The sequence below is a fragment of the Mesoplodon mirus genome (genome assembly GCF_964341445.2).
Source record: "Mesoplodon mirus genome assembly, chromosome: 1".
Taxonomy (NCBI): domain Eukaryota; kingdom Metazoa; phylum Chordata; class Mammalia; order Artiodactyla; family Ziphiidae; genus Mesoplodon; species Mesoplodon mirus.
This window is the reverse complement of record NC_138976.1, coordinates 12283911-12296758: the sequence shown is the minus strand read 5'-3', so window position 1 is coordinate 12296758 and position 12848 is coordinate 12283911. Positions and strand designations below refer to the sequence as shown.

Sequence of the window (12848 nt, the reverse complement as noted above, 5' to 3'; positions counted from 1 at the left end):
TTATTCTGATTATAAGAAGACATTCTGTTAGGAAATTTTTGGTTTTCATGCATCTACTTCTATTCAGATAATTTATTTCTTGGAAGAGCAATACTCTAGAACTGCGCTGTCCAGTAGAAATATAATGTGAGCCACAAGTAATTTAAAATATCTAGTAGTTGGGAGGGAGGCTCAAGAGGGAGGGGATATGGGGACATATGCATGCATATGGCTGATTCACTTTGGTGTACAACAGAAACTAACACAGTATTGTGAAGCAAGTATACTCCAATAAAGATCTATTAAAAAAATAAAGAAAAAACAAAATATCTAGTAGTCACATTAAAAAAGAAAAAAAGGTGAAATTAATTTAATAATTTAGTTAACCCAATTTATCCAAAATATCATTTCAACATGTAATCAATATAAAAAATTATATTTTCAATTCTTTTTTATTTTGGACTAAGTCTTGAAATCTGGTGTGTATTTTACACTTACAGCACATCTCAATTCACACCAGCCTCATTTCAAGTGCTCAATTGCCACATGTGGCTACTGGCTAGTGTTGGACTGTGCAACTCTAGAGTGCTTAAAATTATAAAGTAATACTCAAAACTAATTTTTATTAAGAATCTGAGGTTAAAGTTACATCTACACTTAGGAAGGTTTTCATAAAACTAAAAAGCCTGACGATCATAAAGATGTAACTTAACATTTATGAGACTAGGTGCAAAACATTATTTTAAATTTTCAGCTGGCTTTATTTTACTACATGCTTCCTTTTTCCATCAATAGAAAATGAAACTTCAACCCAGTCCAACCAAAACAATAAACAAGTACTTATTATAATAAGATCTTATTGTAAGTTTATTTATCATGATTTGATATTGCATACAATGTGGAAGTTCTATTTCTGAATATAAAATTCCGTGTAAAGAAAAATGCTTTCCCTCCCAAAAGAATTTTTTTGACATTTTTTAAACTGGAAGACACAGCAAACTATAAAAGCAGAAAATGAATTAATGAAAACATATGAACAAAGAACATAAGTCTTCTTACATGTCAGGTTAACCCAACAGTAATAACAGATCAGGAGTAACTCAAAGAATCCACTAATGAACACGACTGCAATTAAATCCTCAAATAGGCGCCAATTTGAATTATAACATCTGCTTTTTCTAAACATGTCTGGAATGTACGTTTGACATTCTGTCCTTCTAGCTATTTTCCAAACTCTAAAAATTTGGAAAACATCAATCTCCAAATCAACAAAAACGGCAATATTGAAAGATGGTCTTTGACAGGATGTAATGGCCTCGATGTCTTCAAGAACTGAATGTGGAAGTAAATAACATAAGAAAGGGGTGTTATGTTAGAACAGCGGTGCAGCTTTTTAGACAGATAAAAGAATCCATGAAGTCTTCTTTATGTTTCGAGAAGCCACAACTAAATTTTTATGTTTAACTATAAACAGGCTGCACAAAGCTAACTAAAATACTTCTTTCTTTGCTTTTGGGTATAATTATATCAATTTAGTGTAGCAACATTAACTTTCTCAAGTTAATCAAAAGTTCCTATTGGAACTTAAAAGTCTGACTAATACAAAAATAGAAAAAAAGATTACTTAAGCACTTTTTTTGGGATACAAAGTCATTCTAACACAGGTGATGGGAGGAGAGTAGGAATTAAAAAGAAGGGGCCTAGCTAAGGGGAGAGTAGGAATTAAAAGAGAACTAGGTAGTTATTAAAAAAAAAAAAAGAGGGTGGGAATCATGAAATTAGATCTACTTTATGTCAGTGATTACTTGAGGCTATTTTGATGTCAAGGTTCTATCTGCCGGTATCTTAAACTGTTCTGTGATTCCAAGGATGGAAATGACAGCTACCCCCATCTTCTTCCTTCCTGAAAGCTAAGAACAGAGAAAAGTAGAGCTGCTTCTGAGAAACAAAGATGCTTTCTACCATTCTTCTAAGATGGTGGAAGAGTCTCCTTAAGAGGCTTCCCCAAGAAGGAAAAATGAAGGAGGGAAAGAAAACCATAGCAGAATTCCCTGGCTGTTTCAACGCCATTGCTCCGTCACAACCACTGTGCAACCACTCTGGTCCGGCCCTCTCCCTCCCAGGAGGTTAAGCCCTCCCAGGGCATTGTTTAGCCGGGGTCCCTATTTACCACTCAGATCGCCTCCACCATTCCTGCTTTAGGATCTCGGGAAGCCCCAGGGCAGAAAGCCGAAAAGCCAGGAAAGGACCTGGTTTCGAGGACCTCCTCCAACCCCACTCTTACTAACTGGTGTAGAAAAGGGAGAGGGAAGCCTGGTCTTTGCTTGCATGGGTTCCTTAGGGGCAGAAGCGTCCCCTCGGCCGGTGTCGACCGGAGGTGGCCATTAGCGCCGGGCGCTTGGTACTGAAAAAGCCCTACCGGGGCGAGGGGCCTCCTCCGGCCCGAGACTCCGGGCCCGATCCGGGTGTCAGGTGCGGCCCTAGGTTTCCTACCCTCGGGGCACCGGCGACGACAACGCACAGACCCCGGGCTGAGACCGGTCACCCGCCCGACCGCCGGGGACCTGGGACCCAGGCTGGCCCCGAGCCGCATCGTGCCCGCCCCCGCCCTACCTGAGGGGGACCGGGCGGGGTCGCTAAGGGCCGCTCCCGGGAGCCCCGCGACCGCGCGGCTCGGCGACGGAGGCGCCTCGTCTCGCCGGGGCAGAGCTCGGCGGCGGCTTCACGGCCTCAAACTCCATCGGGAGGTACAGGGACAGCCCCGTTGGCGGCGGCGGAGGCCGCGACGGGGCTTCCTCCTCCCTCCGCCTCCGCCTCCTTCTCCTTCTCCTCCTCCTCACCAAGGAGGCGGACCTGGAGGGATCCCGACCTAGTTCTCGCGAGAAGATACTCCCCACCTCACGCGAGATCACGCCTGACCGGGAGCAGGGGAGGTGGAAGGGAAGCGTAGTAACCCCCGCCCCGTGGACTGCGCATCAGTTTTCCTCGGGTCTACAGAACCACCCTTTCACGTGACTAGGGAGCTCTGGAGCACTGTGGGAGGTGCTGTTAGGAGGCCTGGGCAAGCCGAAGGGCTTGATGGGAAACTCCCTGTACATTCATATGCGCCTCGAGCCAGCCTCCTAGACACTGGTTTGAGCCAGTGTCTGACTCCCACTGTGGAAGGCGTGGTATGGATTGAGCATGATCTGAGGCATCTGTATTATATTGTACTCACCCTCCCATAATTAAATGCTGACAGGATCCCTCAGTCTCTCCACATAGGGGTCAAGCAATCTCACTATTTTATTAAAAAAAAAAATTCGTTTGCCTGGCACTAACGTCTTATCTCTTTGTTAAAGAGAGAATTCTGGGCTCTTCAGAAGCTGGCAGGGATAAAAATTCAATCACAAATTCTGGCGTCAATATCTCAATAAATATTTGTTGAAGGATTTCTTTTCATAGTAAACTGCAAGGTAGAATTTATTGTTTTTATAGATGAAGAAGCAGGCTGGGAATAGGGATCAGGGAAATACATTAGTGGACTATATTACGTGCCAGTTCCTGAGTTATGTAATAAAATTTTTAATTTTACTATTTTGTTTCACATGCTCATCAAAATAATCCTAAAAGGCAGATACTATGTACTCTGTTACTGATGATACTGAAAAACACAGGTTAAGAAAATGGCCATGAATTTTAATTGTCACTTTCCAATGTGAAACCGGATGTCCAACAAAAGCGTTTATGGAAGTAAACCCACCACAAATTAGAAGACATATGGAAAAGTAGTTTATAAACTATAATGAGTTTAAATATATATATACGTATGGTTATTACTACCCAGATGGCAGGAAGACATCAGTGTTTTTAAAAAAAATATTCATTGGCCACATCAAAGATTTTCTGACATGCATTTTTATCCCTTTCAGTCACTTCTCTTTATGAAATATATGCCAACCCAATAGAAAGGTTCCCAACAATGATTCATTTGGTTCACTGTTTTCTATTCCACTAGATAGTGATGGATATATACATATCTTTATTCCATTCCACTGGACAGTGGTATGTGATAACGTGATAAGATTTTTCAAAGGTGACCTGATCACATTTAAAATTTCAATTCCAATTCTCCTTCCCTCCCTGCTTTATTTTTTCTAACTCCATTTTCAAAATCTGACAGTACATTGGTTTTACTTGCTTACTGTCTGTCTCGCTCCAGTACAACAAGTTTCTTGAGAGTAGGGATTTTTGTCTGTCTACCTAACTTCTAATACAGGTATATATTGTAAAGACTCTGTAAATATTTGTTGAATGAATGATTAAATGAATAGCCAGGAAAAATAGTTTCCTTTAAAATTCACAAATTAGACAAAAGACAAAACTCTCCATTCCCGTCTCCACTTTATTATTTCTTATGTAAACATACAGGATAGTTACATCCAGGGAAAAATGGCAAGGATTTTCTCTTACACCAAAGTAACAACTGTCTTTCCAAGATCCTTTATACATAAATCCAGTGAATGAAGAGGCTGAACCAAAACATGCTGCATATTTTCCCCATCATATCAGAAACACAAAGAACTAAAAGTCAATGTTTTCAGTGAATAAATTCAACACTCTACTTTGCCATACCTGCATTTAAAAAAAAGATTTCATTTTCCTGAAATTGTTTAGACACATCATGCAAACAGACACTCTCATAGGAATGATTTGAGATCCCTCTGTGCTACCGAACAGGAATAAATAATAATAAATAACAACCATCACTTTCACAAAACACCCCTTCCCCCTAAGCAAAAATCTCAAAGTGCTTACAAAAAATTTCACGAGAATCTTACAAGGCACACATAAAACATAAACATAGTACAACCGTAAGTTTTTCAAACATCAAAGATAGATACCAATTTCTAAAAAAAACAGTTTATTACTATTCTTTTACTCTCCCCTCCCATTTCCATCCCTCCCCCACAAAATTTCATCCTAGGAAGCAAAAATAAGAAAAGTACTTCACTCACAAACTATTTCTGAAAGGGAAATGTTCTCATGCCTACAAATGGCCAATCATAGGTCAAATGGGAAAGAAAATTGAGCGCTGTGCTATCAAATTCTCCAGTGGAAGAAAAACACTCTTTAATTTAGAAAAGTCTCCAATGGAGTACTAAATAGCAACATTCATAAAGACACAAAACTCTCCTCACTTGCTTTTCCCTCTGTTCTTAGAAACTCAGGAAGATTTAAATATAAAATCATATTATTTTAGACCTGGAAATGATCTTACAAATGATCAAGATCAAAGTTGTTATTTTACATATAAATTTAAGAAAAGCTCAAGGAGAGGTGACCTACCCAATGTCACTAGCTAGTGACCTGGGAATTATGAAGTTGTTTTTCTTATCTAATACTAGAGCTGGATTACTTCAAATCTCTCCCAGACTTAAAAATCTATAAAGAACATACTTTTCACAGAAGTATCACAAAAAAGATATTTAACATTTGTAACAATCAACATGTGATTCATCACAAAATTCATTAAATGGTACAAAGTATATTACATTTTAAAACGTAGAAGGGCTTCCACAGAAACTAAACGTAGCAGAAATTCTAAATAAAGCTGAGGTGAGTAGAGGAGGAACAGAACATCTTGAAATAAGATGTATCCAGTCAGGCTTCTCTACAAATAGCTCCTGTGTTTTAGAAAATACGATTTGCCCCGCACTATATTTTAACCCTGTTATAACAACAAAAAGCTTTGTGTTATATGTGGACAGGGAAGTTAGAGAGCAATGGCTCATAACACAATTTGAAATATTGCGCTCAGTTAGATAACCACACAGTCATGGTTTTGCTTTTGGCACATTTCTGGAAATACAGAATAAAACTCTAGGGAGGGCTTCTTTCTAGTGTAAATTTGTGCTGTGCCATACCCTGCTACCCTTCCTGTTGGTGTGGGACTCTCTAGGGACCTTAAAATCCCAGCACCCGGCCCTCTGCCCCAAGTAAATCTGGACGTGGCCATTACTGGTCAGATTTATTCCAGGCCTGAGTGCATTCTTCTTCTCTTCTCATATATTGGAAAGTTTCTTTGCCTGCAGGATCTCAGTTCCCTGGCCAGGGACTGAACCTAGGCCACAGCAGCGAGAGCCCAGAATCCTAACCACTAGGCCACCAGGGAACTCCTGGGTGAGCGTGATCTGAAGGAAAGTGTGGGAAACCTCACCTGCCGGTCTCTGTGTGGGAGATGACTGTGCGGAGTCCCTCCTGTGACTGTTGGCAGCAGTCTATTCCACGTAGTGAGGTCGCCCACGTGTGCGTGGTTGTGGCACAGGAAGAGGGTAGGCTGATTCCAAGCATTCAACAGTATCTTTGAAACTTTCAAGATTGGCTTCAACAGCCTAAGGAAGATGCCTGAAAGAGGAAAGAACTGGAGTCTGGGATCGCTCTTTCTCAGGAACGGCTGACCTTTGAGTATGTGGCCATAAAGTTCACTCAAGAGGAGTGGGAATACCTGGACCCTGCTCAGAGGGCCTTGTACAGGGACGTGATGGTGGAGACCTATAGGAAGCTGATCTCTGTGGAGATCTTCTGAGGAAGATCTTCACGAGGAAGACCTTGCTAAATCGATCGAGCTCTCGGGAAATCAGAGACAAGCAGTCAAGAGAGCGGAGCCAGATGAAGGAGCGCCTGGCAGCCCTCTCTACTCACGTGACAGAGCTGGAGGAAGATCTGTACACGGCCAGGGAAGACCTCATTAAATCTGAGGAAATGAACACGAAACTGAAACGATGTCCGTGAAACTGAGGCTAAAAACTGCCAGTTGCAAGAATGCCTGCAGCTGGCACAGCAGAATCTGCAGCAGACCCTGCAGATAGCAGAGGTGCTCCCCAAGGTGGAGGCGGAGCTGGCCCAGAGTGTGGCTGCACTCTCCAAGGCAAGGCAGAGAGAAAATGAATGAAGAACATAATAAATGTTTATTGGACACTGTTGACAAGCTTCTTTCAGAATCTAACAAGAGGCTTCAGCTTCATCTTAAAGAGAGAACAGCTACTCTAGCAGAGAAGTCTCTCCTACTAGAAGTTGAGAATGCAAAAACGCAGTTAGAAGAAATGCAACATGGTAAGGATCAGCTAAGACTAAACCTGAAAGTCCTGAGAGCTGAACTGGACCAGACAAGGCTGAGAGGAGCTCCATCACCAAGGCCGACCCCACTTGGGCAGCGTCCCAGATGTCAGGTTCCCTGTGGCAGATGGGCCCGCAGACTCCTTCAGCAGCAGTGTGGTGTGGCTGCACCCCCAGAAAGGCTGGCTGCCAGGGCTGAGTGAGGAGACTTCCAAGCCACCAGCTTCCCGAGAAGCGGTACAAAATGACAAGATGACCATAAAATGTGGAACCTTGGCCCCCTCCTCCCCGCTGTCCCTCTGGCTGGACCGGATGCACAAGGGGGTGCTGCACACAGCCAGCCCCGAGAACACCAGGGATGTGCACAACTCAAAAGGTTTGCAGGATGGCCCGTGAGCAACCCCAGCAGTAGTAAGAGCAGCCAGGACTCGCTGTCCAAAGCCCCCAGGAAAAAGGTCATCAAGTCCTCTATCGGCCGCTTGTCTGACAAGAAAAGGGCCGACCTGGACATCTTGGCAAGGAATCGTGATGACAAGGTGGTAATGCAGAGACAGAAAACTCGTCTCAAGATGCCTTGGGACTCAGCAAATTGGGAGGACAGGCTGAAAAAAATCGTAAACTTCCAAAAAACAAATGATCCCATATCCAAACACTGCCCGACAGCGACCACTTGGAGACCCAAGTTCCCAACCACTGAATTGCTTGAGCCTCACGAGCACGACATGTGAGAAACCTGCTGGCAAAAACAACTTTTTATTAAAATCGTTTTCAACTTGTTAGGAGGAAACATAAGTGGCCCACAGAACTGTACGCTTTTATCTTAAACCTGTTCAAGACAGGAACTTAAAATGAGCATTTTAATGGTACAGGGAAGCACCCTCCCCTGCCCTGGCCCTGGTGCTCCCTGTGCAGACAATTTTTATTTATGAGTGACTGGAAAACAGTGACTAAAAGAAGTAGGAGCAGGCTTCCCTGGTGGCGCAGTGGTTGAGAGTCCGCCTGCCGATGCAGGGGACACGGGTTTGTGGCCCGGTCCGGGACGATCCCACATGCCGCGGAGCGGCTGGGCCCGTGAGCCATGGCCACTGAGCCTGCGCGTCCGGAGCCTGTGCTCCGCAACGGGAGAGGCCACAACAGTGAGAGGCCCGCGTACCTCACAAAACAATACAGAAGTAGGAGGTTTATAATTCTCACCTAACAGGAAGTCCAGAGGGTGCAGTGGGGTGTGATGGATTCTCTGCCCCTTCTACCTCCATGACCACTTAATCTTTAGTGTCCTTACAGCAACTCTCGCATTGTGCATGTTTTTCAGTCAATATCCTCATAAAAAGAAAAATAAAATGTTTTTTTGCTTTCTCTTTTTATTGTATCTCTATGAGATGATGGATCCTTACTAAATTTATTGCACGAAGTATTTCAATATATGTAAGTCAGAACATTATGCTATACACCTTAAACTCATAAAGTGATGTATGTCAAGTACATCTCATAAAACTGAGGGGGAAAAGGCAAATAGAACACTTCAGGAAAAATGAAAAAAGAAAACTCTAGGGAGGGTTACAAAAATTGCATTAATGTAAATGAAAAAAGTTATTAAGAGGATACTAATAGCTACCCATATTTAAACTGCTCATCTAGTGACAGTAAGAAAACTAATATATATTGCCAATTCAAGATAAAAAAAAAAGGAATGAACTACTGACACACACAGCAACATGGATGAGTCTCAAAGGCATTATGCTGAGTGAAGAAAGCGTATCAAAAGGGAACATGCTACGGATTTCCCTCGTAGTCCAGTGGGTAAGACTCCGTGCTCCCAATGCAAGGGGCCTGGGTTCGATCCCTGGTCAGGGAACTAGATCCCACATGCCTGCTACAGCCAAGAAGTCCGCATGCTGCAACTAAAAGATCCCGTGTGCTGCAACTAAGACCCAGTGCAGCCAAAAGAAATAAATAAAAGAAATTTTTTTAATAAAGAGGAACATACTATAAGGTTCCATTTACGATATTTCAGAAAAGGCAAAATTATAGTGATGGAGAACTGTTGCCTGGGTTTAGTGCTAGGATGAGGAGCTGACTACAAAGGGGAAGCATAAAGGAGTTTTGGAGGGTGATGGAATGTTCTGTATCCTAATTGCAGTGGTGGTTGCATAAATCTGTACATATGTAAAAATTCATAGAACTGTACACCAGAAACAAAGGTCAATTTTACTGTACGTTAACCAACAAATAAAATAAATTTCAAAAAGGAAACAGAAAAAGTATCTTAGAGCTTCATGCCAATGGTATAATTCTACTGGCCACAAAATTATTAAACGTAACCGTATTAAATAAAATCAAGAAACCTGGGCCCAATGAATCATTTCTAAAATATGTATACTAACAACTCATGGAAATATTATTATAAGGAATATTAGCTTATGTATAAGGAAAGTCTGCTACTTCCAAATGAATTTGGATTGTGCTCCTTTATGGTTTAAAACAATAGATACCTTGGTGTTTAGTTTAGAATCCAATAGAGTTGGTTAAAAAAAAACTCACCAGTCCTGTTTTTAAAATCACTAATAATAGGTAATAGTATGTTTTAAAATATAGTTTCTCTTCCCATTATCCTAATTTATTGAAGTTATGGTATGGTTGGATTTTACACTTATATCAATTACCTAGAGACTCAAAATCAGAATCTGGAAATAATGCTGGATCCTCTGTCACTAGAATCAAGAATATTTAAGAGGAACACTATTTCTCTAGGTAAACCACTGGGACTTATATATAATGTATGAGATAAGACAGTATCTTCTCAGCTTTAACATGTCTCCCACACTTTGGAACTGGTAGTACAAGTTCAGAAAGAATAGCTTGTGTAGGTAGACCAAAGATAAGACCCAAAAATAGGGTTGGAAATGCAATATTACAAATGCTGCATTTCTATAGAAAGACTTGCCTAACAGAATGATGTAAGGCTTACATAGCAAGGTGTGATTCTAATTATAGTCGATTTTGCCTTTCCAGATCATGCCTGGGTAGTTTTTCACCACTGCTTCTGCCATGGACAGAGGTTAAGTGCTTTTTGAGAGCAGATTTGTGCTTGAAATCCATGTCACAACAGTGGCATTTGTATGGCCGATCCCCACTGTGTATGTTCAAGTGGTCTTGAAGTGTGCTTTTAGCAGTAAATGTCTTCAGGCATACAGTACACTGAAAGGGCCGTATGCCCATGTGCCCTCGAATGTGCCGGTTGAGATTTTTCTTTTGTGTAAATGTTTTCCCACACTGTAAGCACAAGAACAGTTTATGCATCTTAAGGTGGCGCAGATAGTTTTCAACGTGAAGAAACCCCCGAGGGCACCGGGGGCACTGGTGCCTCAGGGAAAAAGCATCCTCTAGATTCTGAATCTCATTCACTGTACCATGACTTCCTTCAGTATTCTCACAAAATAAGCCCTGATCTTGATTCCCAGGAACTTCTGCCACTCTGCTCTCAACTGTAGAATTGATCAGTGAATGCTGTGTTTCCGAGAAATACATGCTTGCTTTTGAAGAGGTACAAGGCTGTGAAAATTTCCCATTTTCTACACCCCCAGTACTGATAGATTCCACATGGAGGATACGAATTTCATTGCCTTTAAAACCTATGTCTACTGAAGACAGCTCCGGTGACTTCATTTCCTTTCTTTCTGATGTCAAGCTCTCTACTGCAGACTGTAAAGCATTGCTTTCTTCTTCTTTAACATGAAAATCTATGTTTACAGGACTATCCTCTGAAATTTCAATGATCTCACAGTCCTTATCTGAATTTTCTTCTTCATTCTTAACATCTGAATCAGAGGATTGACACAGGTCAGCATGCTGATTGTTATTTTTCATAGAAAGATCAATTTCCAGATATTTTGACAAAGCTTCTGTGCACTTTTCCACAATGTGAACCATCTGAAGGTAACTAGCAGCAGTCAAGTATTTCAAAAGCTCTTTCCTTTTAACTTCAAGTGCTCCAGTGTAGCAAGAGAGCAACAATTTTCTGCCAACTTCTGCACTCTGCAAGATGGTGATTCTGACATGTTTTGACTGCGTGAGTAAAAACTGATCTCTCATAAAAGTGGAGCAAGCAGCTAAAATCACCTTGTGCCCCTGGAACTCAGTGTCATTAATATAAATTGACACATCACAAAATAAATTCTGCTGTCTCAAGAGATTCATTTTCTGCAAGACTACATCTCCTTGCTGTTCAAACTGGAAGTGCAGAACATCAGACTCAGCAGCCATGGTCACAATCTAAGCAAAATAAAACAAACATTGATGTAAGGATCGGGGATGCTTTCCTACACTGTGATAGTAAAAACAAACAATCAAAAAATCCTAAACCTAAACTGGGTAAAAGACAACTCAAATTCTAATCTGGGCGCTAAGAGTGAACCCCTATATAACCATCTCAAGACCCAGAAAAATAAAACGCGTTTCTCTATGATCTTGTGGTACATTTTTCATACTTTTGTTACAAAACTTATTACGTTGAATTGTACTCAACAGTTTCTATGTTTTTCTCCTTGACTAAACTGTATGTGCTTTGTGGTCAAGGACATTGTTAATGCCCACTACTAAGTGGACTTAACTCAGTTTCCCAAATCAGAAACCTTAATGTAACCTCCAAACTTCCTACTCCTCATCACTACTGCAGGTCTTCCCTTCTGTTCACCTGGACCAATGCAGTCTCCTTGATACCACACTCTCCTACATTCCAAACTACCCTCCTAAGTGCCACCAGATTAACAACTTTTTTAACTTTTAAAAAAATTCTATTTTCCTCTTCTGCTTTAAATCCTCCATTGCTCTCCTCTACCTCCAGGACAGCCTAACTTTCTTAGCAAATACAAGATCTTTCATTATTTGCCCTTCACCAACGTTATGGCTTTACCTTTCCTCTATCTTTTACACTGACGCTTCTTTGATATTTAGATTTTCACCACTGGCCAGACAAGAAGACCCAATTACACCTTTGCACATGTTACATTCGCGCTTTCAGCTAGTGATTTGGCTGAAGGCTCCAATCAAGTAAGATTTATCCACCCGTCTCCCGGACAGAGTCAGCTGCTCTCAGAACACCACGAAAAGGAGCCTGGCTCATCTGAGTTCCTGCAGCGAGCACAGGGGCAGGCACAGAGCAGGGGTAGCTTCGGGAATATCTGTTGAACTGAATCCGGACCCCAGGTGGCCTGGAAGATCCTCCAGTTCGCCACATAGGTCTTCCCGAGCCAAGCCTGCCAGGACCAAGATCCTGACGGCCAGGTGCCTGCAGCACCCCTCCAGCCACTCCCGGGCCGCGCCTCGCTGCTGCCCTCCTCCTCCTCCGCCTCCTCCTCCGGCTTCCCTACCTGCCAGAGTTTCCCACGCGCTCACTCACCGACTCAGAAACCAGAGCCGAGCTTCCCGCTGCAGCGGCGGCCCAGGCCGGAAGGTGGGGGTCAGCATGGGAGGAAACACATCCGGTGTCAACTAGCTTCATTCTTTACTGGGGCCCGCTGGGCGTCCCGGAAGGACATCCTGAGACAGTCTCCCTTACTCCCCCCACGCCTGGAATAACAGAAAAGCCCCCGAATTCTGGCAAGTCCCATCTCTCCTGTCCCACTTTCGGTACTCAAGCCGGTCCCCTCCGTGAGCTCTCTTCAACATCCGAATAGCAGACGGGTTGTGAAGTTGGGGTACAGCGCGTCTGTCAGAGTACCCAGCACCGGGACCCCTGGGAGGCCCTCCCGGATTATTAGGGGCCAGGTCCT

General features: G+C 42.6%; 2 protein-coding genes across 3 annotated transcripts in view; both read right to left on the bottom strand.

Annotated features, from left to right (window-relative positions):
- The window catches only part of RC3H2 (ring finger and CCCH-type domains 2), a 52358-nt gene extending 49547 nt beyond the window's left edge, over nt 1–2811 (bottom strand). The window contains exon 1 of the mRNA XM_082622070.1: nt 2593–2811. The gene's annotated coding sequence lies outside the window, so the exon portion shown is untranslated. The remainder of the gene's footprint in view (nt 1–2592) is intronic.
- A 1545-nt stretch (nt 2812–4356) lies between these two features.
- On the bottom strand, nt 4357–12547 carry ZBTB6 (zinc finger and BTB domain containing 6). Of its 2 annotated transcripts, none has more exons than XM_082617833.1 (2): nt 12476–12547; nt 4357–11349 (listed from the first exon to the last, which is right to left on the bottom strand). In XM_082617833.1, the coding sequence occupies exon 2, from the start codon at nt 11338–11340 to the stop codon at nt 10066–10068; it is 1275 nt and encodes a 424-aa protein (XP_082473959.1). In that variant the 5' UTR covers nt 11341–11349; nt 12476–12547; the 3' UTR covers nt 4357–10065. The 2 variants fall into 2 exon arrangements, with proteins under 2 accessions (XP_082473959.1, XP_082473958.1); XM_082617832.1 differs by lacking the exon at nt 12476–12547 and having other exon boundaries at nt 4357–6366; nt 10046–11349.
- Nucleotides 12548–12848: the final 301 nt, after the last annotated feature.